Genomic DNA, 26,032 nt, shown 5'->3' with positions numbered 1-26,032 from the left:
TCCTCCTATCCTTTTTTTTTTTTTTTTTTTGAGAGTGCCAAGGCTTGAGTGCAGTGGCATGATCTTGGCTTACTGCAACCTCTGCCTCCTGGGTTCAAGCAATTCTCGTGCTTCAGCCTTCTGAGTAGCTGGGACTATAGGCACACGCCACCACTCCTGGCCCATTTTTGTATTTTTCATAGAGATAGGGTTTCCCCATGTTGGTTAGGCTCGCCTTGAACTCCTGACCTTAAGTGATCTGCCCGTCTTGACCTCCCAATGTGCTGGGATTACAAATGTGAGCCACCGTGCCCAGCCCAGTCACTAGTTTTCAAACTTCTGTGTGACTCTTTATTTTTTTCCATTATGTTTCTGTGTGGCCTGCAGTTGATTTTTCCTCACTTTAAGCCAGTGACTCTATGGGAAGCTAGTCTTATTATTTTCCCTTGAAGGAAGTATTAATTTTTGAATAAACCTTAATTGATTCGTAAGGTTCCAGATCAAGAAGATAATTCTTAGGCATTCGGAAACTACGATTCCCCCAAATTCAGAAGTTATGGCTCTTTGCACTAAAACCTCAGAAACAGGAAAACTCATTTTCTTTGGATAACACATGTGAACATATAATTATGCCAGAGAAGCAGACAAACTCTTTGAAATATTCATTTGTTCATTCATTTACTCACTCATTCATTCATGTGACTATTCAATAAACATCTGCAGAGTGTTGAGTAGGGGGGAGGCACTGGTGAAAACATTGGCTGTTAGAAGAATTTTATGGAGAAGATGCATTTTGGGAGAAAAATCAAAAAGTCAAATTGATAACAACCACCTGTTTAATTTTAGTTGATTGCATCTGTTGTCACAAAGAAAAATTGAAATGAATCAGCTTAAAGGTAGGCTAAGTATATTCATTTAAGAAGAGAGTTGAATGAAACCAGAGGGTGAAACTGAATTTTATTTTACTTTTCTTCAGCCAGGAAAAGTTAGCCCAAAACACTTGAACCAGGTGACTGTTAACCTGAACCCCTTACCACCAACTGAATTTCAAGGGGTTGGGGAACCCTCTGAATTATGTGCAAAATTATGTATGTACATTTTCTAGGCTTTGTAGCTGGTAAGAAGTTTTAAAATTGGTGATTTCCTATAAAGGGGATGGTGACATTCCATAAATCTGAGAACCACTGACTTCTATTCAAAGAACCCCCTTCATTTTAAAGTAACCAAGGAAGTTACCCACAACCCACAGCTTGCTTTAGAAACCAGTTCGATGAGCACTCTAAAGTTTCTTGGGTTATGAATTAGCTTACTAATTAGTTACTAGCAATTAATATTAGTAAAATTGACTGCTTATGATTAATGACATCACGTATGATCAAGTGTTAATAATAACCAATAGTATTAGTAATGACTAATTGTGTAATTGATTAGTAACTGGAAAATCTTTAATGTGCCTTTCAGTGCTGTTTGGATGTTAATGATAATTTAAAATTTCACAAAAAACAGTGACCATACAACAAATGATGAGGAATTATTGTTTGGCCAGAAGCTTCATCCCTAAGTAGAGACCTCACTGGGTTACAGGTAGCTCTCTGTGCATATCCACGTCTGGCCCATGGTAATTACCCAGAGGGTATTCAGTCAATATTGACTGAACACAGGAGAGTGCCTCATTGTGGCGCCATTCCTCGCCTCTCCTGGGCAAGACCCTCTGGAGTTTAGATTGGAGCAGAATGCTGGAGAACTTTTCTTGCCTGAATTCCGAGACCAGAGAAGTGGGATTCAGGTGACTTAGCTGGCATGGCTGGCCTCCGCTTGGGCCTGGGGGAATAGCTTCTGTTTCCTGTGCATCTGCTGTGCCTCTGCCTTGGTTGCCACTGAGGGCCATCTAAGGGCACTGTGACGAGATGCGATGTCTGCAGGCTGCAGTGCCCAGGTGCCAGGGCATGACGTATACAGTCCAGACCTCTCTGTTACCCCCTCTTCCTTCTAGTCTTGTGTGATACAAACAAAACATAAACTAAATCAATTATCATAAGGTCACAGGTCTAGCCCATGAAAGAACAGACAAGACTCAAAAGAAATTAAACTACAGCCAGATGTAATTAAAAGAAGTTTTGGTAGAAATTGAGCATGATAACGCTGTGTGATGATTCTTTTTAGAATAGCATCTGGTACATCACCCAGGACATAGGGCTTGAAAACAAAGCTGTAAATGCCTTGTAGCTAATAGTCTGGCTTTAGATTGATTTCCTTTGTGTCACACATGCCAACATTTGGGCAAAATATGGAACAGGGCAAAAAGAAGCTTGAGACAAGGCCTTCAGCTGGGGCTCAGTAAGTCTTTCTGGAAAGATGGGAAGAGGAAGTTCTTTTGGTACCAACAGGCCCACAGCCTGTTAGTTCTTATTGCCATCTGCTGTAGCCAGGAGTAGAGATGGTTGTTCTCAGATAACTCGGACTGTCATTTCTACTAAGAATTACTGGGTCAATCAGTCAACGGCTCTCCCCAGGCCTGGCTTCAAACACCAACAGGAGAGCTTATAGGAGATCAGGGGCCTTCTTTTACCCTCCCAGAATCTTGGAACACCTGCCACGTCCCTGGCAATACCCTTGCTCGCCCACTACAGAGCCATCATTCAGGAACTTGTGCACCCATCTCAAGTTCAGGGTTCTGGTGGTGGGGCAGCCTCAGGATTGAGTCCTTGCCCATGGAGGGGGCTATGGTATGCTCTGCACAGATCACTGGGCTCTTCTTTAATTTCGCATCATTAAACTGACCCCTGAATGATAGATATGTCTTCTAAATCCCACCTTTATCATGTCATCACTCAAGAATCCACAGTGGAGCCAAATTGCCAAAAATCTAAGCTTTTCATCCAAGTGGTCAAATTCCTTCTCTCTTTCTCCTCTTGTCTTACCCAGCCTTGTTTTCTTATTCCTATTTAGTTTTTTATTATGAAATATTTTAGACAAGTATAGAAAGTATAGGAAATAGTAATGATAAATGTTGAAGCACCTAACATTCAGCTTAAGAAATAAAGTAATGACAATGACAGTTGCAGCACCCTCCCAGTGCTTTGTGAACAGACCTTGAAGAGATTGGGGAGCAGCCACAGGAGCAGTGGAGCTAAGTGCTTCAGAGCAAGGGCTGTGGAGCTGGGTGGACCCAAGGGGAATTCTAGCTCTGTGTTTCCTTGCTGGGCAAGTTTTGGGAAAATCATGTTACCCCTCAGAGCCACAAATTCCTTGTCTATAAAAAGGGATAACACTTTGGGAGGCCGAGGCAGGAGGAATGATTGAGGACAGGGCATGGTGATGCACATCTGCCACTCAGGAGGTTGAGGTGGGAGGATTTCTTGAGCCTAGGAGGTCCAGGCTGCAGTGAACGGTGATTGTGCCGCTGCACTCCAGTCTGGGCTACAGAGTGACAGCTTGTCTAAACAACAACAACAACAGAAAAGAGATGATAAGATGTGTATCTGTGTGCGTCCAAGAGTTGTTGCAAGGATTAAGTTTAGTAGTCAGTAAAGTGCTTAGTTCACTATTCACAATAGCAAAGATGTGGAACCTACTCAAATGCCCATCAACGAGAGACTGGATAAAGAAAATGTTGTACAAATACACTTGGAATACTATGCAGCCACAAAAAGGAGCCAGATCATGTCCTTTGCAGGGAGTGGGATGAAGCTGGAAGCCATTTTCCTGAGAAAAATAATGCAGGAACAAAGAAACAAGCACTGCTTGTTCTCACCTATGAGTGGGAGCTGAACAATGAGAACACATGGACACAGGGAGGGGAACGACACACACCTGGGGCCTGTTTGGCGAGGGTGGGGGGTGAGGGAGAGCATTAGGAGAAAGAGCTCATGCATGCTGGGCTGAATACCTAGGTGATGGGTTGATGGGTGCAGCAAACCACCATGGCACACGCTTACCTATGTAACAAACCTGCACGTCCTGCACATGTATCCCAGAACTTAAATAAAATAAAATAAAAAGAAACAAAGGTGCTTAGTTAGTGGTGGGCATGAGGGGAACCCTCAGCAAATGGTGGTCATGGTTACCGCTGCTGGCTGTGGGGCTATCACCATCTTGATTTGGTGCAGAGTACGAAGAGCTTATGGGAGAGCAGGGGCCTACTATGTTTTCCTCCTGGAATTCAGAGAAGGGATGCGCCTCAGGGGAGCAGTTTCCCTTACTCCAGGGGAGAACCAGCCAGGAGGGTAGGAAGTGTCCCTTGGTGTGTGCTGTGGGCCAATGACTGGGGTGCTTGTTGGATTTCAGGTGCTCGTTCTGGCTGTGAAGCAGCTATTCCCAGAATTTGAGTTCATGTGGCTTGTGGATGAAGCTAAGAAGAACCTGCCTTTGGAGCTGGATTTCCTCAAAGAAGGGAGGAATGCTGAGAAGGTGTCCCAGATGCTCAAGCATTTTGACTTCTTGAAGGTAGGCAGGACGAGGCAATGGGGGGCATGGTGGTTTGGTGGAAGAGCATGGTGGTATGTGGGTCTCTGCCCGGAGTATCCCTTTCAGGACATAAATGGGACATCTTCTTCCTGAGTCCTCTTACTGAGGGTGAACGATTTGTCACTGGTGATGTGCATTAAATCCCTTGAAGGCAATTTGCAAAGAAATATCAAGTGTGATTGTTGACCAGTTAGTCAGTTAAACAGATGTTTATTGAATAATCGACAACTACATGACACTGAGCCCTAGCCAAGAACTTATATGCTGTGGTCTCTTCCTCGGTGAGGCATGGGATGATGATGGCGGCGATGCTAACACTACTGTACGCCGAGACTGTTTTAAACACGTGTATGACATCAGCTCATACAGTTGGCTCTGCTGTAACAGAACCATAGAATCTGTGGTTTCTGTTGTGTGATTTTGCATAACTGCACTATTTCTGTGTTCCTAGAAACCACAGAGCTTATGAGGAAATAGGGTTAGGGGCACAACACTCAAAAAAATTTGTTAGTCACAGGGTGCAGTGGCTCATGCCTGTAATCCTAGCAGTTTAGGAGGTCGAGGCAGATGGATCGCCTGAAGTCAGGAGTTCAGACCAGCCTGGCCAACATGGTGAAACCCCGTCTCTACTAAAAATGTAAAAACGAGCAGAGTGTGGTGGCACACACCTGTAATCCCAGCTGCTGCTCGGGAGGCTGAGGCAAGAGAATCACTTGAACCTGGTAGGTGGAGGTTGCAGTGAGCTGAGATAGCACCACTGTACCCCAGCCTGGGCAACAAGAGTGAAACTCCCTCTCAAAAAAAAAAAAAAAAAAATCATCTGTAACATAGAAAATAAGATAAGGATGAATAAAAATGAATAGCATAGTTTTACACACATTAAATGGCTAAGAAATACATAAGGAAGCAATACATATGGCACTTTATCTTGAGCCTGCTATGGAAGTGGGCATCAGAAGGGTTGCTGCTTGTGAATTTTGTGGGATGGTGGAAGGAGTCCTTTGAAATGGGACAGAGGCTGGGCATGGTGGCTGATGTCAGTAATCCCAGTACTTTGGGAGGCAGAGGTGGGCAGACCACTTGAGGTCAGGGGTTCGAGACCAGCCTAGCCAACATGATGAAACCCTATCTGTACTAAAAATACAAAAATTAGCCAAGCATGGTGGTGTACTCCTGTAATCTCAGCTACTTGGGATGCTGAGACAGGAGAATCACTTGAACCCAGGAGGCAGAGGTTGCAGTGAGCCGAGATCATGCCATTGCTTTCCAGCCTGGATGACACAGTGAGACTCTGTCTCAAGGAAAAACAAAAAAGAAATGGGACGGAAAGTTGTAAGGCCAGATGGGGTGACTCACCGACTCGCAGTGATGTCGAGGTGTGTTTGTTTTGTGTATTCCAATGTGGCACGGCTCTGCTGGATGCAGCTTTCTGCATTCACGGTGTTTCTTGCAGATGATGGTACGCATAAGCAAATCCAAAATGTGCATTATGATCAAACTGTTTCCTAACATATCAATTGCATTGGAACAAATTTGTGTTTTCAAAACAAGTATTATAGCAGAACTGTTCTATGTAATAAGAGACACTTAATGTGGGAAACAACATCAGATAATATGAAGTCGCAGCTGTCAGTGCCCATGAGAAGTACAGCTTGTAGGTGCTCTGAGGATTCAGAAGTAGGGTCTCCTATGCCCCATCCGGTCAGGGCAGCTCTGCTGAGAAGTTGGCACTGAAGCTGGTGTTTTTTGTTTTTTTTTTTGTCATCCAGGCTGGAGTGCAGTGGTGTGATCTCAGCTCACTGCAGTCTCCGCCTCCCGGGGTGATTCTCCTGCCTCAGTCTCCCAAGTAGCTGGGATTATAGGCACATGCCACCATGCCTGACTAATATTTGTGTGTGTGTGTAGTTTTTTTTTTTTTAGTAGAAATGGGGTTTACCATATTATCAAGCTAGTCTTGAACTCAGACCTCAAATGATTTGCCTGCCTTGGCCTCCCAGAGTGCTGAGATTACAGGTGTGAGCCACTGTGTCCAACCCTGGAGCTGGTCTTTTTTTTTTTTTTTTTTTTTTTTTTTTAATAACTTACAATTATTATTATTATTTTTGAGACAGAGTCTCACCCTGCCTCCCAGCCTGGAGTGCAGTGGGGCCATCTCGGCTCACTGCAACCTCCGCCTCCTGGGTTCAAGCGATTCTCCTGCCCTAGTCTCCTGAGTAGCTGGGACTACAGGTACATACCACCATGCCTGGCTAATTTTTGTATTTTTACTAGAGACAGGGTTTTGCCATGTTGGCCAGGCTGGTCTCGAACTCCTGACCTCTGGTGATCCACCTGCCTCGGCCTCCCAAAGTGCTGGGATTACAGGCGTGAGCCACCACCCTGGGCTGGAGCTGGTCTTTAAGGACTGCCCTGATGTTCCCTCAGGGCACACAGGAACTGGGGAGAGAGATGTGTGTCACACCACTGTTTTTCCAACACACTTGTCTTCCTGAGCCGTATGCCTGTTTACACAGGGTTACCTAACCCTCAATCCCAGCAGTGCAGGGCTTGGAGAGCTCTTCGGGTTGTCTATACTGAGAGCTTGGCTTCCGACTCCAGGAGGAATCACCCTTCCCTCTTCTTCAGCAGGCCTGGGGAATGCAGGAGAGGGTTCGCCAAGCCCTCAGGAGCTCCATGTGCTGGTTCCAGAGCCAACATTCAGGCTGTGCTGTTCTTGGGGAGGATGGCTCAGAACATTCGATCAGGGCAAGAGGATGCTCTTGACTAAGGTGTTCTTGTGGCTTTTGAAGACATCATGAGAAATGGAAGTGTTTATACTTTTGCTCTCCTGACTGACTAACAGGGAAGGAGTGACTGAAGAAGTGTCTGTTCTGACCGTTTGAGAATTCACAGGAGGAAGAACCACAGCTGTGGTGATCCGTGCAGTGTCTTGACACATTGATTGTGGTGGAAGATGGAGCCCATGAAGAAGTCAAGCTCTTTGAGTGTGGTGAGGGTCGGGTCCGTCTCCATACTCCCAATATGCTTGACTGGCGTTTCGTTGCCTGCCATTGTAGATGTGGATGTACAGCCCCTCTTGTGTATGTAAATTCAGGAGTGCAGCCTAGATCTGGTGACACTGCCCCAGCCTTGGAGCTGAAACCACTAATTCATTGAAAACTTGGCTTTCTCAGACAAGTGGTAATATTGACTCATTAGCATAATGCTGTAGAGTCTAAGACATGCTTCCACTTGCTTATCCCATTTCTTTTATTCCTGAGCTTGTTGCTGTGCTGGGAGCTGAGGCTTGTCCCTGCTCTGGAAAGTTTGTCATCTAATGGGGGACAGACACAGCCATGCGTTGTAGTCCAGGTTTGTTAGCACCGTGACAGGCACTCATCTGTGTTTCTGTGGGTTCCCAAGAGGAATTATGTCATTCGACCCAGGATAAAGGGCTCTGGAGAGTGCTTCCAAGACATATTGACTATAGGCAATTTCTATTGAATATTTCTTCTTTGTCAGGAGCTGCAGCATTGAACACTCTGCAGGTACTATGGTGTTGAATCCTCCAGTATCCATCACCCCATCTGGCAGATGACCGTTTGAGTGGAGGGGCTCAGGCAATATCCCAGATTTTTTGACTTCGAGTGTGGTGCTCCTCTCAGGATACTCCTCTGCCTTTTATCGGCAGGGGTGCCCCGCAGAGCCAGAACTATGAGCCAGACAGAACCATCTCCTTCCCTGTTCCCATGGAAACAGCAAAATTGTCCCCTGGCTGGGGCCAACTGGCAACTGCCATACCGAGACATGCAATAATAACAATAACATACATTTTCCAAACCAGGGTGCCAAATGCGTAAATCATGAATATGCCAATTTGACCTGCTGCTTCCAAAACTTGCACATCCCTCCTAAGACAGTGGTGGAATTAAGGCCCCTGAGTATTTAATCTCGCCTAGACACCTCACAAGAGGGAAGTGAATTTTGCACCGTGAACCCAGTTCAGCTCTCAAAACTGGAGATGGAGTGCTTTTGCACACTGGCTCCCCATCACAACATCTGTGGACAATTAAGCCCCAGCAAAGAGTTTACCTCTCAGTGTGCAGGGTGTCTTCTGGTGCTAATGCGGGGTTTAAGAATCTCAGCCCTGTGCTGTAAATCTCTCAGCCTCAGACAAGCACTGAATGCAAATATGTTGTCAGGGGACTGGGAGAGGGTGAGGGGACAGCTAGGCTGAATGGTTAAGGCCAGGCTTAGTGGATCAGGCAGCAGAGAGTGTGTGCTAGGAGAAGGAGACAGGACGAGTGGTAGGGTTGGTGACTCACCTGGGGGATGACTCGGGACAAGGTGGCAGGGGAGAAACTTTATAACCACGGGGTTTGGGACTGGAAGTGAGGAGAGCATTTCTGCATGTGTGGAGGAGGGGATAGGTGTGCAGGGCCCCGCCAGGGTTCCTTAGTGTGAGGTAAGGAGCCTAGGACTCTAGAAATTGTGGACAAACCCTGAGGAGATGTGCATGGTTTTTGGGAAATATGATAGCTTCCCATGAATCTCAAATATTAGGAACCGCTGATGTATAGGAATTAATAAATAACTTTTTTTTTTTTTGTAAATTGCTTTATATGTATTTACTCTTTAATCCTTACAATAGCCTCACAGGGGAGGTGCCACAATCAGCCCCATATCATCATTTGGGAGACTGAGGCCCAGAGCCATCAACCCTTTGTGCAGTGTCACAGGGCTCGCCAGTAAGGGGCAGGGAATAGAGGTGGCCTGAGCGTTCACCCACCACGTGGTTGTGCTTTGTGGGGAGGATGTGAATTCCAGCGAACTGTCTAGAGCATAAGTCTCAGCCCTGGTGTGTATCAGAACCCTCAGTGAAACCCGATGTGGCCGTCATAAGAGCAATCGTTTTTTCCAGCAGCTGCTAGTGTCTGGTTCCATGCAGAGTACCAGTAGTCTGCTCATGGCAGTAGGAAATGAGGGTGGGGGTGGGGTTGTGCTTCTGCTGTAACCATTATCACCATATTTTTGGTGGGGAATCTGGTGCTCAGAGAGGTTATATAAGTTGCCCACAGTCGCACAGCTTACAGGTGGCAGAGCCAGGGCTCCCGCCTGCAGCCTGACTCCACATCTGCAGGTCTGACCCCAGGTCTGCAGGCCTTTTGCTTTGCTGGACCCAGGCTCCAGGAGGACTGTGGGCCCAGGGTACAAGCCAGGCACAGCCTGCTTCATGGGTACATTGACCAAAGCATAGAAACAAAGCAGAAATGTGAGGTCAGGGCCAGACATGAGGCTGAGGCCCAGGGTCTCAGGCTGGAACTTCCCTAATTGGCGTCTTCCTTCTTGGGGTCCAGATTGACCTCAGTGTGGGAGGCAGGAGGAGCCCACAGGAAGGAAGCTTCTGCTCTGTGGAAAGAGGTAGACCCTGGACCCAGGGGTCCTAATGGTCAGGGTGTGACCTTGCCAGTGGGGCCACTGAGCACCCTGACCATGAGCTACTTAGAGTTTCGTTTCACTCTGTGTGGGGGTGGGGTGGGGAGTGCTGGTTTCTTATTGCCTCTTTCAAATTTCTCTTTTTCATTTTTTCCTTCCTTGATGGAAGAAGCATAAGATGGGAAATGTGGGTGCTCACTTCATCCCACACCCCCGGGTCCTCCTACCCACCAGTAATTTAAGGGCAGCTCACTTTTCTAATTGGGCATGGAGCAGTGTGGCATTTTGCGGTCATGTTATGTCTGTCGTGGGACACCTGCAGTTCTGAAGCTCCTGTGACAAATTCCACTGTTTCCCAGGTTTGATATTTCAGTCATTTCAGATTTATGCAGCTTAAGCAAGGGGCACATTCTATAGTTAGACTGGAATGGTGACGTTTGCAGGGAGACCAAGGGAAACCCCAGCATACCCAGAACCCTGATGCACAAGCACAGAGAAGCTCCATCCAGCCTGTGGGTTTTCTGTTTCCACCTGCGACTTTTTTTATGCAGTGGAGTCTCACTCCCTCTGTCATCCTGGCTGGAGTACAGTGGTGTCATCTCCACACACTGCAACCTCTGCCTCCTGGGTTCAAGCGATTCTCCTGTCTCAGCCTCCTGAGCAGCTGGGACTACAGGTGCGCACCACCATGCCCAGCTAATGTTTGTATTTTTAGTAGAGACGAGGTTTCACCATGTTGGCCAGGCTGGTCTCAAACTCCTGACTTCAATTGATCTGCCTGCCTTGGCCTCCCAAAGTGCTGGGATCACAGGCATAAGCCACTGCGCCTGGTCCTCACTGTTTTTTTTAAGTTGCCCGTGGCAGGCCTGGCTAGAGATTTGACCTCTTGTCTCCAGAGCCTCAGGGGTCCACTGTCAAACATAGGTTTCCAAACAAACCCAAGGGAAGAATTTAACCCAAAAATATGTCCCATTCATTTGGAAGCCATGAGCAAAAACAACAGGCACGACATGGTGGCTCACGCCTGTGATCCTAGCAGTTTGGGAGGCTGAGGCAGGAGGATCTCTTGAGTCCCAGAGTTCGGGGCTGCAGTGAGCTATGATGATGACACAGCCTTCCAGCCTTGGTGACAGAATGAGACTCTGTCTCTAAAAAAACCAACAAAGCAACAATAACAAACATGGACTCACTTTTTAAAAAGAAACTTGTTGAAAAATGCCAAGCAAGTCTAGATTTTAAGTTTAAAGTAGCAGTTTCATAGATTTCTCTATTGGCCCAGACTTTCAAATGGCAGAAACGGCAGGTAAGCAGCAAACAAAAATAACATCTTGATTTCTGTTGGAAACTTAGTTCCTACAAGAGCATTTCACTTCTACGTACAGCTCCCGTTTATCCTCAGAGGTCCTTCCTGAGATAGGGCGGAAACAATCTTGCTTTCCACTGCGGAAGACTGGGATGTAAAGGAGTTAAGTGGCTACTCTCAGACACAACAGTATTAGCAGAATTCAGAACAGGAAGTAAGTGTGTGGACTTGTGGGCCACTATGTTATGCTAGATGAATTTGGGTGGTCAGGGTAAAGGAAAATCTTATTCTTCAAAACATTTGAAAAAACTGCGCAGGTTTCTTTATTTGTAAGAGGAAATAAACTCCTAACAATTTGGGGGAAACTTGGCTTGCTAGGAACCCCATAATTCCCCCCTCCTAGCTGTGGGGGTACTGGTGGGAGTCCCTTGCTCACATGGCAGCTTGGCAGCCTTGTTGCATTCATTCCAGTCTCTTGCCTGCTCCTGGAGAAATCGGTTTTCTTTTTGGCTTTTGCATGTTCTGCGAGTTAGGGAAGGTTGGAGAGTGTATGTTAGTCATGCATTTTTCTGTAGGTAAATGAAAGCCTCATTTAGAGTGCCTTAAACAAAATGATTTATTGTCTTCACATAGCAAGAAGGTTTGCAGCCGTTGCCTGCTGATATTATATGTTTTAGTGGTTTGACAGTATCAGGCCTAGCATCTCAGTTTTTTAAAATTTTTAATTTTTTTCTCATTGTTGCAAGATGGCTGCTGCAGCACCAGCAATCACATTCACATTCACTTTCAAGGCAGGAAGAGAAGCGGAAGAAGAGTAGCTCCATGCAAATACCCTTTTTTATCAAGGAAATAAAAACCTTCCCAGAATCCCCTAGCAGGCTTCCATTTATGTTCATAAGTCAGAACTGTGTCACATGGCCATACCTGCTATAAAGCAGGCAAGGATAGTATTTAGGTTTTTTGTCTGTTTATTTGTTTCTGGACAGGGTCTTGCTCTGTTGTCCTGGCTGGAGTGCAGTGGTGTGATGTATAAGATCATAGCTCACTGTGATCTTGACAGCGATCCTCCCACCTCAGCCTCCCAAGCTGGGATCACAGGCGTGCACCACGATGCCTGGCTAATTTTTATATTTATTGTAGTGACAGTGCTTCACCATGTTACTTAGGCTGGTCTTGAACTTCTGAACTCAAATAATCCACCTGCCCCAGCCTCCCAAAGCTCTGAGATTACAGGTGTGGCTCTTACCCGACCAGGCCCCAGTATTTAGTTATTTTCATCTCCAGGGAAGAGGAGGGTTGGGAATAGATGTTGGGTTAATATCCAGTGTTGTCTGCCCCAAGGGGCTTGTAGGAAACTGGCATGAGAAACAAAATTTATCATCTGGTCAAAATTCACTCATTTGCTCAATACACACAATGTACCCATTACCCAGATGAAATATTGGAGGCAGAGGGAGGAGCCCAGAATGGGCCTAGTGGTGGGATGGGGAGAGGAAATATCCTTAACACCAGTGCCCAGCTATGAGGTGTTCCACACTTTTTCCTCCCAGGTCCCAGTTTTAGTTCTGGTTGTTAATAGTGCTGGAAGGCACTGAGGAGAGTCCGCGAAGCTGGTCTCTGAAGGAGTGGGCGGAGGCCTGCTGAGCAGAGGTGGAGTGGCCGGCTTCCCTCTTGGCCTGGCTGCCCCATCCCCGCTGTCACCACTGAGGTTCCTCCTGGGCCGCTTCTCCCTTGCTCTGGGAGGAGCCTCTGTTGCTGTCTGGCTTGCTCTGCTGCATTGTTGTTCTTGCCTCTGACTCCCAGCCTCCCCAGACCTTCTGACCTGTCCCTTCCTATCCCAGGTCCCCCGAATCCACTGGGACCTGTCCACGGAGCGGGTCCTCTTGATGGAGTTTGTGGACGGTGGGCAGGTCAATGACAGAGACTACATGGAGAGGAACAAGATCGACGTCAATGAGGTGAGGTCAAGAGCTCAGGGCTGCTGGGCCAGGGAACGTGGGCTTGGTTGAGGCTGCTCAGGAAGTGCCTGTGTGTCCAGGTGACGCCTCCGAGTCTGGCTCCACTCTCTTTAATGGGGCCTGTGGTCTGAAAAATGATAAACTTTGAGCAAGAAAGATTCTTCCAGGTCATTTAGGCCAACCCTGTGCTCACAGCAATGTGCGGGGCCCCTTCTGCCTTTACCTGCTTTTCCTTTGTAGCATCTGAGCCCCACAAAGCTAAGCGGCCACAGAGAACAATGATGCAAAATCAGTGGGACTTAATCCTTCTGGCTCTGTGGGGCCTGTCCATTGTCTCTTCCCTCTTCCTGCCCACCGCCCACCCCCGCACTTCCCAGATCTCAAGGGATCAGGCAAAAAGGGGACAGCAGCAGCCAACTGCGTCAGCCTCCTAGAGCAGGAAAAAAGAGGTGGCCTTTGGGTGTCCCCCCCCTCATCCCCCTTGTCCCAGGGAACACTGGCCAGTGGGTAGGACCTGTCCCCTATTTTCTGCTGCTTGGTTGCCACAGGGTCCCGCAGGAAGGGGTGGAGTTGTACTTTTTCAGTGACATTCATAATTTTATTTTTATGTTTTTAGAGACAGGGTGTTACGTGCAGTGCCGCAGTCACAGCTCAGCGTAATCTGGAACTCCTGGGCTCCAGCATTCCTCCCACTTTGGCCTCCCAATGTGCTGGCATTACTGGTGGGAGCCACGTGGCCAGGCTCAACGTTTATCATTTTAATAGTGTCTGCTGTATGCTAGGTATGGGGGCTCTTGGGGCACCAGACCCAATCCCCAGAGCTTAGCATTAGAGTCAGACACATAGGAATCCTTCCTGCTATATGTCAAGGCAGTGAGAGGGTGTGAGCAGAACCACAGGGAGGGTGAGGAGGAGGCACTGAGGCCTGCCACAGATTGGCGTCCCCAGCAAGATGAGTCGGGGAGTGGCTTTGCAAGAAGGGAAATGGGTTAAGTTTGGCAGGGCTTCGGCAGGCCTCCTTGGGGTGTGTGGGGAAATAAGTGACCTTGAGGCACTGTGGAGTCACTGCAGGGTTTTGAGGAGTGCAATGACATGTTCTGCACCCTGGGGTGGGTGGAAGGAAGGAAGGGAGGGAAGAAGGAAGAAGGAAGGAAGGAAGAAGGAAGGAAGAAGGAAGGAAGGAAGGAAGGAAGGAAGGAAGAAAGGAAGGAGGGAAGGAAAGGGGCCACGCCCAGTGGAGGTGAATATTCTTTTCTGTTCCACTCCCATGTCCACAGGCAGTGCATGAAAATGAGCGTGAGCATGTGGTCCCAGTAGGGAGATGGCCCACGGAGAAAGCTGTATCTTGGCTCAGCAGATGAGGCCGGGGGGATGGCAGGGGAGTGTGGTGGTCACACAGGCCCCCTGGTGCCATGTGGCCTCTATAAATGGGGTCAGTACCTGCCTCCCAGAGGGGTCGTGAGGACTGTGTGAGTTGGGGTGCACGCAGTGCTGAGCACAGTGCCTGGTGTGCGGCTAGCATTCCAGAAGAGTAGCTGGGTGGTGGTTGTTGATTTCCTTATATCATCTGTGGGCCTGTTCTTTCTTTCTCCTTTTACCATTAGCATTTATTGCATGCCTAACTCCCTGTGCCATGCCCTTTTCTCCGTAATAAACTTATGAGAGTGGTCTTACCATCTCCATTTTGCAAAGAATCAGAGACTCAGAGAGAAGATCACACAGCTTAGAAGAGGTGGGATTGAAACCCAGGTCTCCCTGATTCCAGTCCTCCTGTTAAGGCCACAAAGGAGGAGCTGCATCAGAGTGTGCAGAGCTGCTGCCAGGAGCATGGTGGGAACGTTTCGCTGTGGCTGGCCCGGGCCTTCCAGGAAAGCTACTGTCCCCTGACTTAGGGAACAGTGCTGCAGGAACCCCCTCGGGGGCCTTGAGGTGTGTGTGGGGTTTGGGGAGGCTGCACCGAAATGGGAAAACCTATTGGGTTTTCCTGGAAGAATTCTGTTGCTTGGAGGGAAAGGGATGAGAAAAAGAAGAATTCATCCTTCTATTTTGCAGATGGGTGAAAGCTCTGAGAGAGAGCAAATGTCGTTCCTGAAGTCACTTGGCCAGTAACACAAGTAGGGGCTTCCGACTCTGCTGCCTTCACTAGTGGCATCTAGGGTGGAACGTGGGAGGTGTTCAAGCAGAATACAAAGTCTTTGGTTCTAGTGGTGAAGGGATTGGATGGGATGGGAGGCCACCAATAGCTTTTCCTGGACACCCTTACTGGGGAACAGGGTCTGTCACCTGCTGATGAGGAAATACCCCAGAGGCCTCACTCCCGCCAGGTTACTGGCCTTTACTACTAGCTGTGGAGGCATTTTCATTCCAGCAGCACCTTCAAGTCCATGAATCTCTTTGGATGCAGTGAGCCCAGAGAGAGCTGCAGTGATGTTTAATCAGAGGCAATGTTGATTTTCCAAACAAGTGCAAACACAGAAAGGTGCGCTGTGGTGTAGCTGCTTGCTTATATGGCTGAGCACAGTGCCTGGCTGGAGGGGGCAGCCGGGCGGGAGCCGGGCAGTAAGAGTTGGGCAGCGCGTGCCCTCTGAGGCCTGGTCTCATCTATTCCTTCCTCCCCTCTTTTTTGATACCTTGTACATAAATCCAGTGGTCTGTACAGAGCGGATCCTTGGTAGACATCCTTAAATTAGTGGTTATTAGGAAAAAAAACCAGCTTCATGCCCTGGATTGGTCTCTACCAGCCAGGCCTAGGGGAGAGTGTTGGTTGTTTCCTTGTGGACATGCAGAAGGGGGCAAGCTGATATCAGAGTTATTTGGGGAAAAACAATAACTAATAATAATTATAAGCAACTAATATGTGCCAGGCATATGACACATACAATCTCTACTCATTACAGCTCTCCTATGCAGTATATATTATTGACCCCATTTACAGATGAGAAAGCAAATGCTCAGAGAGGTTAAACAACTTACCCCATATCACACAGCTAGCAGGGTAGAACCAGGGTTTGAACTCAGGTCTGCATGTCTCCAAAGTCCTTGCCCCTCTACCTTCTCCATTTCCCTGCCAGGAATCTATAGGTTGGTGCAAAGGTAATTGTGTGGTTTGTTTTTTATTTCGGGCCATTGCAAAAACCGCAATTATCTTTGCACCAACCCAATACCTTGGGCTGCTGGAACCTGGAGCTGCTTGGTAACTACTCAGAGGCGTTGGGGCCCCAGCTGAGAAGCATTGCCCAGCACCCCAGGCAGTGTCTGAATGTAACACCTCTCTCTCTGGCTTACATCAAGGATCACTTCATAGAAACATTTTTCTCTTTTTATTGTACCTAACTCTAAGTAAGTGATTTTGTGAGGACTGTGTGAATTAATGCACAAACAGTGCTTTGCACAGAGCCTGGCAGGTGGTAAGTGTGTGCCCCAAAATGATAGTGAGGTGAACGGAGTTGTTAAAATGACAGTGAGGTGGACGGAGGTGTTAAAATGACAGTGAGGTGAACGGAGGTGTTAAAATGACAGTGAGGTGGACGGAGGTGTTAAAATGACAGTGAGGTGGATGGAGGTGTTAAAATGACAGTGAGGTGGACGGAGGTGTTAAAATGACAGTGAGGTGGACGGAGGTGTCACAATGATTGTGAGGTGGACGGAGGTGTTAAAATGATAGTGAGGTGGACGGAGGTGTCACAATGATAGTGACGTGAACGGAGGTGTTAAAATGATAGTGAGGTGGACGGAGGTGTCACAATGATTGTGAGGTGAATGGAGTTGTTAAAATGATAGGTGGACAGAGGTGTCACAATGATAGTGAGTGGACGGAGGTGTTAAAATGATAGGTGGACGGAGATGTTAAAATGACGGTGAGGTGGACGGAGCTGTTAAAATGATTGTGAGGTAGACGGAGGTGTTAAAATGACGATGAGGTGAACGGAGCTGTTAAATGATTGTGAGGTAGACGGAGGTGTTAAAATGACGATGAGGTGGACGGAGCTGTTAAAATGATTGTGAGGTGAATGGAGTTGTCATCGGGCTGTTTTTTTCTTTTCTACTTCCCCAACTTTTTTTTTTTATTCATTAATGTTTCCTAATGGCCTGGCTCTATGTTCCAGGAGCTTTCTGCATTATGAGTTTATGAAGGAGGTCTTATTGTCTCAGAATTGCAGATGAAGAATCAGAGAAGAGGAGAGGGAAGATAACTTACCTGAGGTCACACATTTTAATTGTATACCGCAGTAAAATTTCCATGTGGATATAATATAGAATCAGTGTCCGGATAAAGTTGCAAGTCATTTCTAGCCCCCTGGCAAGCTCCCTCATGTCCCTTCCCAGTCAGTACCCTCCAAGAGCTAATGCTCTTCTCATTTCTGCCCCCATAGATGACTTGCTCCCATGATTGAACATCACATAAATTGAATTACACAGTTTTGGGATCTGATGTCTTTGTCTTCAATGTGGGGCTCTTCTGGAATCTGTTTTTTTTTCATTGGTCTATCCTTGTCATGCCACATTGTGTTAATTTCTTAATCCCCAGTCCCTTTTAGGTTTCGTATGACTCGGAAGCTCTTTGGCAGTCTGAGATGACGTCATTACTTCCTCAGAAACCCCTGCAGTGGGCTAAGGGCTACTGTGGTGCTCTAAGTACTGTCACTTAGCATCAGGGCTGTTGGGAATAGATTAGGGACACGCCATACTCTGAATAATCTATCATGTCTCTTACCAACCAACATCAAAGCCGTGGCCTTGTAGAAGACTACGGGGCACCGTGTGTGTGTGTGTGTGTGTGTGTGTGTGTGTGTGTGTGTGTGTGTGTAAAGACTTCACATTCCTGAAAGTTTCAGATAGACTCCTGAGGTTCTAAAGTCTCCCCAGGACTGTGGTACTCAGCGAGCCATTCCTGGAGTGACTCCCTCCTGAGGGCAGCCTGGCTGTGAGCATTACTTGGGGATGGAGGTACAAGGGATAGATCGAAGTGACAGGGGGCAAAAGTCTTACTCTAAATCCTAAAGTGTAGTGTGGTCAGTGTCATCTTAGCTGCTACAAGCAGGTGTCTATCCTGGAAGGCGGCTGTAGAAGGGACCCCTCTTGAGGTGGGGGGTGATGGCTCCATACCCCTCCAACCACTTGTTATCAGCCTCACTCCGCTTTGAAAGGGCCTCCTCACCCTACAGCATCCCAGTCCCACTCCACCCAATCGACTCAGATAGTGCAACACCCGTTTAGCAGGCAAGAGGCATAAGTTCAATCTCTTTCCTGCCGTTAGCTTGCTGTATCACCTTAGGCAAATCACATCCTCTCTCTGGTCCACAGTATGCTTATTGAAGTGTTGGACTGGCTAGACTCTAACCAAGAACATTGATTCTTCGGCTTGCTGGGAGCTAAGACTTGTTCTCTGACCATCTCTTTTAGAATCACTACAGGGGAAAAAAAGAAATCACCAGGGGAGCTTGTTTAACAATGCAGATTCCTGGGCCCTACCCCAAACTCACTAATCCAAATCTGGGGTGGAAAGGATTGTAGAAGGTTGCAAGAATCTGCATTTCAACAAAGTGTCCAGGTGGTTCAGACACTCACTGAAGTTCAGGACTCTCCGAACCCACTCAAACACGAAGCCAGGGGCCCAGGCCTTGCTAGGAGTGCCATCAGCTCTCACCCTGCTGATCTGCACCTCCAGGCATGAGACAGTCCTGCCCAGGGGTGCCCACCTGCCAGCAAGCATGGGCCTCAGAGCCAGTAGCCTGTAGGGGCCCTCGTTTCTTTGTGTCTGTGAGCCCAGAAGCAGATATTACCAAGGGCCTCACCTGGTGATCATATTTGCCAGTCACTTTAAGAGCTGGTGACAATGACTGTCATTGATCTCATTAAAAGTAAAGGTCGTGCACGAGTCCGCTTTCCCGGGCTGGATGGCGCCTCCCCAAGCCACAGAACGACTATTGATTGCCGGACCTTTATCGAAGGTTAATTGGATTTCAGTGAGTGTGTGTTTAAGACCCTGCCGAGGCTGAGGCTCAATTTAATTTGTGTGAAATTAGCCAAGAAAGAGGTGACAGAGACAGGAGTGTAGGGGCAGTCGGACGGATGACTGGAGGTCTGGTGGGCAGACACCACTGTCTGTGAAGACTGGGGGTAGATCAGGGATGGGGCTTCAGAAGGGATACCAGCCTGCTGTCCTAGAGATGTGGGATCTAGGGGGCGAGAGTGCCGGAACTCCTCAGTGGTCGTTATGTGGACTGAGATCCAGTGCCCTGTCCTTGGGTGGCACCCCTGGCGTGCGGTGCAGCCCCGTCCTCGGGTGGCGCCCCTGGCATGCGGTGCAGCCCCGTCCTCAGGTGGCGCCCCTGGCGTGCGGTGCAGCCTCCAGAGCCTGTCAGTTCACCTCTCCAGAGCGTCAGTCTCCATCTTCTGTGAGAGCTGCATGGGGATCTCGAATTGAGCTGGTTCTTTTAAAGTCTTTAAATTAGGCTGGGCGCAGTGGCTTACACCTGTAATCCCAGCACTTTGGGGGGCCAAGGCGGGCGGATAACCTGAAGTCAGGAGTTTGAGACCAGCCTGACCAATATGGTGAAACCCCATCTCTACTAAAAATACAAAATTAGGCTGGCATGGTGGTGCATGCCTGTAATCCCAGCTACTTGGGAGGCTGAGAGGAGAATCGCTTGAACCCGGGAAGAAGAGGTTACGATGAGCTGAGATCATGCCATTGCACTCCAGCCTGGGCAACAAGAGCAAAACTCTGTTTCAAAAAAAATGTATTTCAATTAATCCTTCTTCCTTCTTTTTCAGGACCCCCAGGTCTCATTTTCAGAGGTGCCAGGGTCCCTCAGTTTCTGAGCCTGCTTGGGGCTCAGCATTAATAATTATAAAGCTCTCCCATTACCAGCTTAGGGGTCCATGTTTTCTAGCCTGCCAAGTCACTCCTCAGTAGCTCCCTGCCACAAACACCCATTTTACTTACCTCATTTTGTCTTCTGTTGTTGCGTCTCTACTGTCTTCTTGTGGTGGGGTCTTTCCCTTCTTTATGACTTTTTGAGTCACTTTAGTGGGGTTCATGAAGGAGTGGAGTCAGTGGCCTGGGTTCCACCTGCCATGCTTAGCCAGAAGCCTTTGCTATGCTTCTTCTAGTAGTTCTAAATTCCATACCGTGTCATTGCAGGAGCAGTGAAAGGGTCTCACATTTGCTTTTGGCAAATGTTTTATTGAGCAGCTACCATGTGCAAGCACTGAGGGCACATGCTATAATGGAGGTGTGAGCAGAGTGTGGGAGGGTGGGGCTGGGGGAGGCTTCACAGAGGTTTCGTACTGGGTGGAAAGAGCAGAGGGTTTCAAAGTTAAGGCTCCTGAGATTGTGTATTGGCTGGCACCCTTGGGTAAGTGACGTCCTCTGAGTCTGAGTTTTCTCATCTATGCAGTTGGAGAGATAACGTTACTTACTGCATAGGGTCATTGTGTAAACTTTGCAAGCCGTAAAGTTTTGTAAAAATAATGTTACTATTACTTATAATTCATGAGGTCATGATTCACAGAAGCATGTCTTCCTCCATAGGATCTTTGAGAATCCTCTTTGCTCCTTTTCCTGCCTGCTTACCTCTATTTTCTCAGTACAAAGCCTTGGAGTTGGGTAATAGTCATCCATTAAGCATGTGGTGGACCCCTCCCCACCCACTGTAAAAGCCATGCTGAGGTTTCTACCATTCCCCTTGTTTCTGCCATCACCACCTCCAGTTGAGTAGGGAATTTGCATTTTGGCTCAGTGTCATTTTTCCCCTGCTGGGCCTGTCTGGCTCTCTGGTAGAAAATGCCCAGACCAACACAGAGCAGCTGCAGAGGCATGAAGACCTTCCACCGAAATCACCAGAGGAAAACATCTTCCATTGTCCATCCTTTCATAGCTTCTTGCACCAAATCTTTAAAAGAGCTCAGGGATATTAGAGGGGTCCAGGTGGATGAGATGGGTTCCTGGAAGTTTATTTCCTCAATAGCAAAGGTGTCAGGAGTGGGTAACTGTGTTGCTGTGGAGTTGGCCTTCCCAGGTTCAGGTGCTTGGCAAAGCTACTCACCCTTTTAAAGCCCCAGCTTCCTTTTGTAAGTGGGATGCAAGAGAGTAACCCACTGGATCATTTGATGACTGGAACAGAAAGCTTGGTATGTGCCAGGCCCAGCATATGCGCTCCTCACCTATTGAATTATGCTGAATTCCACCCCTTGGAATTCTATGGTGTCCTATGGTGCTAGCTGTACAGTATGTGCCAAAAGATGGGAGGAGCAGGTAGAGAAGAAACCCTTTCCCCATTTTTCATATTGACCCAGCTAAGGTGGAAAGCTAGGAAAGTATTTCTTTGGACTGAGTTGTTGTCCAAGGCCAGAGATGCCACATGTCTGCAGCTTTTCCTCCCTCTTCCTGTAGCCAAGGCCCCTAGAACCCCTCCCACCTCCTCTGATATCAAGGTGTAACTTTATTGAGTGTCTATGGCCAGAGACTTGAGGAGGCTCTCTGGCCAGAGAGACTCATTAAACACCCCATGCTATGGCTCTCTGTGATGTGCCTTTTCAGGCCTGTCCTAGAGAAACCTTCACTAGGTGCCTAGAAACTCCAAAATTAGAGTAACATCCCAGTTTCCTGTGCTTTTACTCAGGACCTCTTCTTTCTATTTTTTTTTTTTTTTTTCATATAGGCTTTCACTCTTGCCCAGGCTGGGGTGCAGTGGCGTGATCTCAGCTCACCGCAGCCTGGATCTCACCAGGCTCAGGTGATCTTCCGACCTCAGCCTCTGGAGTAGCTAGGGACTACAGGTGTGTATCACCATGCCTAGGTAATTTTTGCATTTCTTATAGAGACAGAGTTTCGCCACGTTGCCCAGGCTGGTCTCGAACTCCTGGTCTCAAGCCATCTGCCTGTCTCGGCCTTACAAAGCCCCTCTTCTTTCTTCCTCACTACCTCTGCTGACACCATGTGTGTTCAAAGAGGTTCCCAGCACCTTTGTGTTCAGAGACTCCACTTCACGTTTGTTAGTCCGAGATTGCCCCACCCATGGATAAGTTTGGATTCCATGCTGGGCAGCTGTTTTTAGCCTAAGGCTTACGAATCCCAAAGGTGGTTCTTGGGGACAGGGGTGGAGATTATGGTAAAATGCTCTAGGACCAGCATCAGTAATCACTGGGATTACCATACCTGTAATCCCAGTGCTTAGGACAGGGCTAAAGTGGGAGGATCACTTGAGGCCAAGAGTTTGAGACCATCCCATCCTCGGCAACATAGTGAGACCTTGTCTCCTTGTCCCTACAAAAAAAAAAAAAAAAAAATTAGCTGGGTGTGGTGGCACACGCCTGTAATCCCAGTCACTCTGGAGGGTGAGGTGGGAGGATCATTTGAACCCAGGTGTTCGGGCCTGTAGTGAGCCATGATGGTGCCATTGCACTTCAGCCTGGGCTGCAGAGTAAGACCCCGTGTTTGTTTGTTTTCTTAAAAGTGCTAGGTCTGGTCTAGTATTTCAAGCTGTTACACCTCAAGAAGGTTGGGCAGAAAGTGGGAGAAAGACAGAGTTTGAATGATTAACCTCCTTATAGTTAATATCAGGCTACTCATGTGATTATCAATATCCTGCAACACCAACCCCATTTCCTTCAGAGATCTTGGCCTTTCTTTTAAGACGCCCCCCAGAAACATAAATAGGCTTTCTCTTGAGGGTGGGAATAAATTAATCCATGTAATTATAGAATAATTAAAATACTTTCAGCCAATTCAGGTTTTGAGCAAAGTCCAAAAATATCTCCTTGATTTAAATATTATTTACTAAATTAATTCTTTACTCAGTCTTTTTATAGATTCCTGGTTTTTTTTTCCTCTCCCTACTGTTAGAGAATAAAGGCATTGCATAATAACTGAAATCACTTAACGTGAATGGCGCAGTCTTTTTATGTGGAACAATCAAAAGATTTCTCGTTGACTTTTTTTTTCTAAATGGCACACCTTGCCGCCTTCTGGGGTTGGAGTGGGGTGGTGTTTAGAAGTCTTTGGTGCAGCCTCTGTCTCCAGGAAGAGCTTCCGTGTGAGTGGAGAGGCAGGATAGCGGTGCGATTGAGGCCTGTTCTCTGGAGCCAGTGCCCCTGGGTTTAGATTAACTGCTGACCAAGAGACCAAACTTTCCATTTTGTGTCCTGATTCCTTCACTTGTTTACTGCAGAGAATGGCAGTCAGTGCTGAATCTGTCAGTGTGAAGTGCCTGGCATGGTGCTGGAATAGTGTGTTAGCTATCATTATCTGTCACACTGGACCCCTTCAACTTCAATAGGGATGGCACCAGGTTCAAGAGGCCGAGGAAGGGACAGTGAATGAAACATAGGGTTTATTTGGGGGAACTTATGAGACAGTTAGTTCAGTGGTGGCAGGCTGGACAGGAAAACTACCACCACTTGTAAAAAGCATGCAGGATATATCACAGTTTCATTTAGTACGCTGTCCTCAGCAACCTCCAGCTAGCAACCCTCATTTCTTTCTTTCTTTCTTTTTTATATGGAGTCTTACTCTGTTGCTAGGCTGGAATGCAGTGGCTCGATCTTGGCTCACTGCAACTTCTGCCTCCCGGGTTCAAGTGATTCCCCTGCCTCAGCCTCCTGAGTAACTGGGACTATGGGCACCCACTACCACACCTGGCTAATTTTTTGTATTTTAGTAGAGACGGGGTTTCACCTTGTTGGTCAGGATGGTTTCAATCTCCTGACCTGGTAATCTGCCTGCCTCAGCCTCCCAAAGTGCTGGGCTTATAGGCGTGAGCCACCATGCCTGGTGCAACCTGCATTTCTGAAGTTAAGTCAGGTATGTCTGCCATATGGGTCTGCTTAAGTTATTACTGTCGGGTGTGTCTATCATGCACCATTCTAAAAAGATGGTACTTCCTGTCATTATGCAGATGCCACCGTTCACAGGGCATGGGGCAGGGTTAGGGACACAATGATCTGTTCTTAAGCAAGACATACAATATATTATAGAAGGGAGAGGGTCGTGTGCACAGTAATTTCCTTAGGTTTCTCCTCAATGCCTCTGAGTAGGAGGGGGCTGGTTTCTCTCTTCTGGGAAACTCAGTTCCTAGAAAGAATAACACAACTCTTAAGAGATGTAGAGATAAGTCATCCAACATTTAGAAATAAGGCCAGGAGACTGTGGTATGGCATTCTTGGGCATTGGTCAACCAGCTCCCTAGAGGATTTTTTTTTTAATATCTGGGGAAATGTACTTTTGTTTGACTTTGCTATTGACAATTAATTTAAGGCTCAGACTGATCATGCATCAACTTGAAGATCTTATCCAGCAGAGATGCAAATAATTTCTGTCTAGCGTAAAAGATAACCCCAAAGGTTATGACTTTGTTTATGCCTCATAGAATAGTAACCAGTTTTTTAGCGAATCCAGAAACCTTAGTCTCTTTTTCCTGTTTCAGTGCTCATAAACAGCCACTTTCTCAAAATTCTCTTGAACCAGCTCTACATCTTACTTGCCTCCTTATTTATTTATTTATTTATTTATTTTTTTGAGACGGAGTTTCACTCTTGTTGCCCAGGCTGGAGTGCAATGGTGTGATCTTGGCTCACTGCAACCTCCACCTCCTGGGTTCAAGCGACTCTTCTGCCTCAGCCTCCTGCGTAGCTAGAACCATATGCATGCTCCACCGCACCTGGCTGAATTTTGAGTTTTTTGTAGAGATGGGGTATTGCTATGTTGCCCAGGCTTGTCTCAAACTCCTGTCCTTAAGTAATCATCCCTCCGGAGCCTCCCAAAGTGCTGGGATTATAGGTGTGGGCCACTGTGCCTGGCACACATTCTGTATTTATGTGAGCCATGCTTTAAACTTTGAAAATTATGCCTTCAGAGTGATAATGGGCATGTATTTTTTCTAAGTTAAAAATGATAACCTACTGCATCAAAAAAGAAAAAAAAGAAACTTTTGTGTGTGTGTCTTATAGTGTGTGAAGTGCTTTCTCTTATGCGATCCTATTTTGACATTGAATCTCAAGGTTGCTCTGTGAGCAAGTAGAGCAGGTGGCGTTAGTCCCACGTAGCTGCTAAGGGAACTTGGACCCAGACTAAGAAGGGAGGTGCCTTATCCCCAGGTCTCCCTGCCCAAAGTGACAGAACCATGCCATTGGCAGGAACTCCGCCTCCTGTATCTGTCTATCCTGGTGAAATCTGGTTAAAGCAAACATTAGGAACAGCCCCCAAATGGAAAGACACCAAGTAGAGGCAGGTGGATTGGGGGTGTTGAGATGGAGCAGGCCGCTCTGGAGGCTCTTCTCGTGTGGATATGAGCAGCAGTTGGCATTCCCCACCCTCCCCAACCCCACCAGCAGCTTACTCCTCAGGGGCAAGAGCTCCCCCATCCTGAGCCCCCAGACCCCTAGGAGCCATCTTTCAATGTAGTAATAGGGATCCCAGAGTGATTAGCAACATTTCAGAAAACTTAAGGGAGATCATACATCTCCCCATGACAGGTCTGCCCAGACTAAATGAAATGTCATTTCTCTCCTTTTTGGCTAGAATTCTGTCAGCTCAGTCTGGCTGCACTGCTTATCTTGGGCTGATCAGGAGCCCTGATTGGACCTTATATGCATCCTTGACAAATAAAAATGAATGATTACTTAATAAATGCAATTGGTTTGACAGATATAGCCTTTCAAAGCATGGCTCTGTGGAGCTTCGAAGAGCCTCACAGAAGAGGTTCTTGGTGACATCGAGGTGAGGACTGACTGGCTGTCCCCCCCAGGAGCAGCCCTGGCCAGGGGCCCCCTCTCCAAGGAAGCAGACAGTGGTGGCCCTGGGGCATTTGGCATGTCAGCCTGAGTCTGAGAATTTGACCTGGGGCAAGGTCCTGCTCCTAACGCCAGACACCGAGTACTAGAATGTCTGTTTCACCCCAGGAAAATG

General features: G+C 47.5%; 1 protein-coding gene across 2 annotated transcripts in view; it reads left to right on the top strand.

Moving 5' to 3' along the window:
• Positions 1-26,032, top strand: part of ADCK1 (aarF domain containing kinase 1) — a 139,926-nt gene that overhangs the window by 101,988 nt on the left and 11,906 nt on the right. For both annotated transcript variants that reach the window (XM_032287731.1, XM_032287730.1), the window contains 2 exons: positions 4,267-4,425; positions 13,006-13,122. In XM_032287731.1, the coding sequence (XP_032143622.1) occupies positions 4,267-4,425; positions 13,006-13,122 (276 nt within the window). The remainder of the gene's footprint in view (positions 1-4,266; positions 4,426-13,005; positions 13,123-26,032) is intronic.

The sequence above is a fragment of the Sapajus apella genome, unplaced genomic scaffold (genome assembly GCF_009761245.1).
Source record: "Sapajus apella isolate SASKATOON/1434 unplaced genomic scaffold, GSC_monkey_1.0 scaffold20, whole genome shotgun sequence".
Lineage (NCBI taxonomy): Eukaryota > Metazoa > Chordata > Mammalia > Primates > Cebidae > Sapajus > Sapajus apella.
This window is presented reverse-complemented; position numbering and strand designations above follow the sequence as displayed.